This window comes from Tachysurus vachellii, chromosome 12, assembly GCF_030014155.1.
Source record: "Tachysurus vachellii isolate PV-2020 chromosome 12, HZAU_Pvac_v1, whole genome shotgun sequence".
Taxonomy (NCBI): Eukaryota; Metazoa; Chordata; class Actinopteri; order Siluriformes; family Bagridae; genus Tachysurus; species Tachysurus vachellii.
Genome location: NC_083471.1, coordinates 1,306,530 through 1,311,529, shown reverse-complemented (window position 1 = coordinate 1,311,529; position 5,000 = coordinate 1,306,530). Strand labels below are relative to the sequence as shown.

Sequence of the window (5,000 nt, the reverse complement as noted above, 5' to 3'; positions counted from 1 at the left end):
GTTCAGTGGAGGCGATACAGGCTAATTCTCTAGAGCTTTGCCTGTGTGTGTGTGTGTGTGTGTGTGTGTGTGTGTGTACATTTTGTGTTTGTACAGATGGAGGCATCACCAGTGAGTGCGCGACTGAATCAAGCTCAGAAGGGAAAACTACACAGTCCTCTCCTGAGAGAAATGAGATCTGGGCTGATTTTATTCTCTTCAAGCTTTCTTTGTTCTGCTAAAGTTCTCCCAAAGAGCATTTAAGGAGGCGTGGCCTGTGTAGGCGTGGTTACTCACCTGCTTTGTCTCATGACATTTCCATGTGAGGCTCTAATGAAAACGTACTCGATGTAGAACAAAACGTCCATAAAGTCTTCTCGGGTCATTGGCTTGTTGTCCTGCTGTTTCCACTCATGCTACACAACAACAACAACGTTAATGAATAAAGAACAAGTTTAAGAAGAATCTAACGTTTGTTTATGTTACGAACGCCTCAGACAATTAGCACTAGCTCTTTCTTTAACAGCCAAAGTTTCAGTTCTCCAATGTGACTCCTCAGTCTTGTCATTATGGTGAAAGTTATTGTTAAATCACTAATTTTTGTTCGGGCCTGTGGTTGGCTCACCTCTGTCATGTCGACCTCGTGACGGGTCAGCTGACCAATCTGTGGCTCCACCATGTGGCGTACCATGACTTTGTCCCTGTTGGCTCCACCCCTGATAATGACCTGAGGCTCGTAGGAGGCGTGGCCTGTTTCATCACGAGCTTCATAATAAATGGTGTACTTCAGTTTCCCTCCGTATGCAGTTATCTAAAAAAAGAGTAAAACCAATGAATCAATCAGTCAAAAATATTATTGAATTAGGTTTAAAGAAGGAATCAAATTTCTCTGCCTGGATTGAAGTAATAAAATTCATACAGGAAAAGTTATTTTCATTATTATTTTCACTAATATTTAACCATTTAATAAATATCATGATGCTCACTTGGCTAATCGATCACATCTGATATGTAAATTTTTTGCTAAATTGCTTAAGACTCTTACCATGGAGCCTCTGAACTGTTTGGGGAGCTTCCAGAAGTACGGCTCGCTGAGTTCCTGATGAATCACCTCAGCATTAGCAATGATTTCAGGATATTGGAATGTTACCCCAAATGTGATCTCTTTGGTGTTGTCTTTGTCCACAAGAGGCAGCACCGTCTGCTCAGGCATCAGAGTCAGCTACAACACAATGGGAATATAAACACAGTGCTCAGTTACAGATTTAAACCTATTACTAACCCAACCTCAACTATAACCTCTAACCCCTAACCCTAAACACTTTCCCTTAACATTATCCCTAACCCTAACCTTTAACCCCAACCCCTAACACTTAGCATTATCCCTAACCTTTAACCCCAACACCTACCCCTTAACATTATCCCTAACCCAAACCTTTAACCCCAACCCCTAACACTTAGATTCATTCCTAACCTTTAACCCCAACACCTACCCCTTAACATTATCCCTAACCCTAACCCTTAACCCCAACCCCTAACACTTAGCATTATCCCTACATTTGAACCCCAACACCTACCCCTTAACATTATCCCTAACCCTAACCCTTAACCCCAACCCCTAACACTTAATGTTAACCCTTAACCCCAACCCCTAACACTTAATGTTAACCCTTAACCCCTAAACCTTAGCCCTGACCCCAACCCCATAACGCCAACCCTTAACTCTAACTCTAACTATTAACCATTACTATTTAATTATACAATTAAAACAGTAGAAGCACAAGCTAGCTGCCATTTACTGTTCAGTTGTGGTGTCATATAATCAAGTCTGTGATTGGCTGATGAAATATAACTGAAGTCCCACCCCTCAATACCCAGATTTGTGTCTGACGCTCAGGTTAGTCTGTTGTTATGTAGCTAAATGTTTAGCGAAGTAAACTCTCGAGTCCACATGCAATCTTACGACTCAGTGACTCGGAGAAAATCTCTCGCTTTTCTCCCACAGGATGAAGTGAAGGATTGCACTCGTCCTCTTGCTCCCTCCATCACCACTCCCCCTCCCCAGCAAACAAACTCAGATTAACTCCTGGGCTGTAAACGTTATTTAATCTGCCGTTCTGGTTCAGGTTAATCACAGCCGTGCATCTCTCTGTGGATGTAGCAGGGGCTGAGGGGGGATTTCAGGAAGTTGTACAGGAAATCTTTATTAAAAACAAACAGCTCTATAATACCTCTCCCTCTCTTTATTATTTTCCTTTATCTTTCACCCATTCTCCTTTTGTTTTCCTTTCTTTTATCTCACCTCTTCCTTTCGCTCTGTAAAGTACATATTTCTCCCTGACTTTTTCTTATTTCATCTGTTTCTGTGACATTAAGTGGTTTTACTGAAGATGAAACAAGGACTAATTCTGACATGGTGTGTGTGTGTGTGTGTGTGTGTGACTCACCCTCATGCGGATCAGTCCCTGGGCCTCGGTGCAGCTCGTGCTCAGGCCAAAGCAGTAACAGCGACTGCAGCCGAGAGGATTCCTCACACTGAGCCCGAACGTCCCGACCTTACACACCTCACACCTCAGACCCTCTACATTCATCTGTAACACACATAAACACACACACAAACACACACTGGTTACTGCTTCACGGCTTCAGCACAAGGCTTTAATCCTGCATCGGCACCTGATTTTGGGGAAAAGTGTCGAACAAAACATTTAGATCTCTGATTAACATAAAAAGAAGTTAAGGACACAGAGCAAAGGTAGTTTTTACCCTGCAGGAGCACTGTCCTGTCCTCTCAGCACATGCACACATGCCCTCTTCATGGTTGCAGGTTTCAGCATTGGATCCAGAGAGCGAGCAGTCACAGGAAACGCAGTGCGGGAAGTTCCTGTACCCGAGCTTACACTCATTACACTTCTCACCCGTGAACTGATCCCGACAAAAACAACATCCTGTGTTCACGTTACACTGCTGACTGACTGCGCCCATCATGTTACAGCCACATGACTACAGAGAGAGAGAGAGAGAGAGAGAGAGAGAGAGAGAGAATCTTAATGGTAAGGTTTGTCCACAGGAAGAGTCAGGGACAAACAGGAAGTGACAGAAAATGGTACCTTGCAGCCAGTGGCGATGTCATGACCCCAGTGATTAGGGGCACATTTCTCACATCGATCTCCCACAGTGTTGGGAGGACAGAGACAGCGTCCTGTACCCGGGTCACAGCTATTCCCCACATGAGAACACTCACATGCTGAGAGAGAGAGAGAGAGAGCGAGAGAGAGAGAGAGAGAGAGAGAGAGAGAGAGAGAGAGAGAAACAGACAGACAGTGATACAGAGAGAGATTAATGACACACTCAGGTGTGTGCAAATGTCACAGGCTGCACTTTCACACTTTTACTCATTATCTCCGTCCATCCCATCATCCATCATTCGCCTCAGCCGTGTGTGTGTGATTGTTTGTGTGTCTGTGTGTAATAATGTGCAACACATATTTAAACTGATGTAACCCTGAGCCACATTTTCCTGACACCTGTAACACACTGTATATTTCCCTGAAAACTGCACTATTTGTTTTTTTTGTTTGTTTGTTCTTTAAAGCTTTAACCACAAAAACTGTGTCCTGCTTTTGTAATAAAACAATCAACTACAGTGTGAGGGTGAGAAAGTAATGGCATGGATAAAGTGATGGCATGACATTACATCCATATAAGGGAATAAGGGTGTGTCATTTATTCCATTAATGGAGTAGTGGGCAGCAAGAAGTTAATCAGAAGGTTGGAGTTTATTACAGTGATGTATCTTTGAGTCCATATATGGAGTGTGTGGGTCTTACGTGTGCACCCTCCTTCCTGGAAGTTGAAGTGACCGGGAGCGCAGCGGTCACACTTCTGCCCCGTGACTCCGGGCTGACAGCGACACTGACCGCTCTCACTGCAGTCGAACGACTTAGAGCCGAACGAGTTACAGTGACATGGGACACACCCACTGCCTGGCTGCATGTGCGTCCCTGGCTGTACACACACACACACACACACACACACACACACACATACACACTGTCAGAAAAAGTGACGGTTCATGAGGAGCTCATGCTAAGTTTATCTCTCACACCGCACAGTGTCTTGCATAAGTAATGATGTGTGTAAATATTCTGTACACTAAGAACACCATGCGTACTGTAAAACATGGTGGTGGCAGCATCAGGTTTAGAATGATCAGTTTTCTCTCCTCTAGTTTCCTTTTACACAGTTTCTAAAAGTTCAAGAAATAAATACTTATGCAAAATACTGTAGATAGAAATGAGTGTCATTGAGTTCATGTAAAACCACAGCAAGCCATCACAACACATATGTGTCAAATAATTACGTCTCACACAGATCACATGATCACATCTCACACAGATCACATGATCACATCTCACAGATCACATGATCACATCTCACACAGATCACATGATCACATCTCACACAGATCACATGATCACATGATCACATCTCACACAGATCACATGATCACATCTCACAGATCACATCTCACAGATCACATGATCACATCTCACACAGATCACAGATCGCACAGGTCACATGATCACATCTCACAGATCACATGATCACATCTCACACAGATCACATGATCACATGATCACATGATGACATCTCACACAGATCACATGATCACATCTCACAGATCACATCTCACACAGATCACATGATCACAGATCACATAGATCACATGATCACATAGATCACAGATCACATGAACACATCTTACAGATCACATGATCACATCTCACACAGATCAGATCTCACACAGGTTACTTCTTTTCTCTCTATTTCTTTTTCTTGATCCCGTTATTCTCTCTTGCTTTTCTTTTTCTCTTTTGTATTTCATTAATGTTTCTCTCTTTCTCTCATTCTATATATCCACCTTTCCACATTTTTACCTCTTTACCTTTGTCTTTGTCTTTCTGTTAATATATATTTTTCCCTCTTTTTCTATTTACATTTTGTCCTACATCTTCTCC

At 42.9% G+C, this 5,000-nt stretch overlaps 1 protein-coding gene across 5 annotated transcripts in view; it reads right to left on the bottom strand.

Annotated features, from left to right (window-relative positions):
• lama2 (laminin, alpha 2) overlaps positions 1-5,000 on the bottom strand; it is a 104,995-nt gene that overhangs the window by 34,735 nt on the left and 65,260 nt on the right. For all 5 annotated transcript variants that reach the window (XM_060884362.1, XM_060884363.1, XM_060884364.1 and 2 more), the window contains 7 exons: positions 3,810-3,987; positions 3,090-3,226; positions 2,746-2,982; positions 2,427-2,570; positions 1,025-1,201; positions 605-790; positions 277-395 (listed from right to left, as the gene is read on the bottom strand). In XM_060884362.1, the coding sequence (XP_060740345.1) occupies positions 277-395; positions 605-790; positions 1,025-1,201; positions 2,427-2,570; positions 2,746-2,982; positions 3,090-3,226; positions 3,810-3,987 (1,178 nt within the window). The remainder of the gene's footprint in view (positions 1-276; positions 396-604; positions 791-1,024; positions 1,202-2,426; positions 2,571-2,745; positions 2,983-3,089; positions 3,227-3,809; positions 3,988-5,000) is intronic.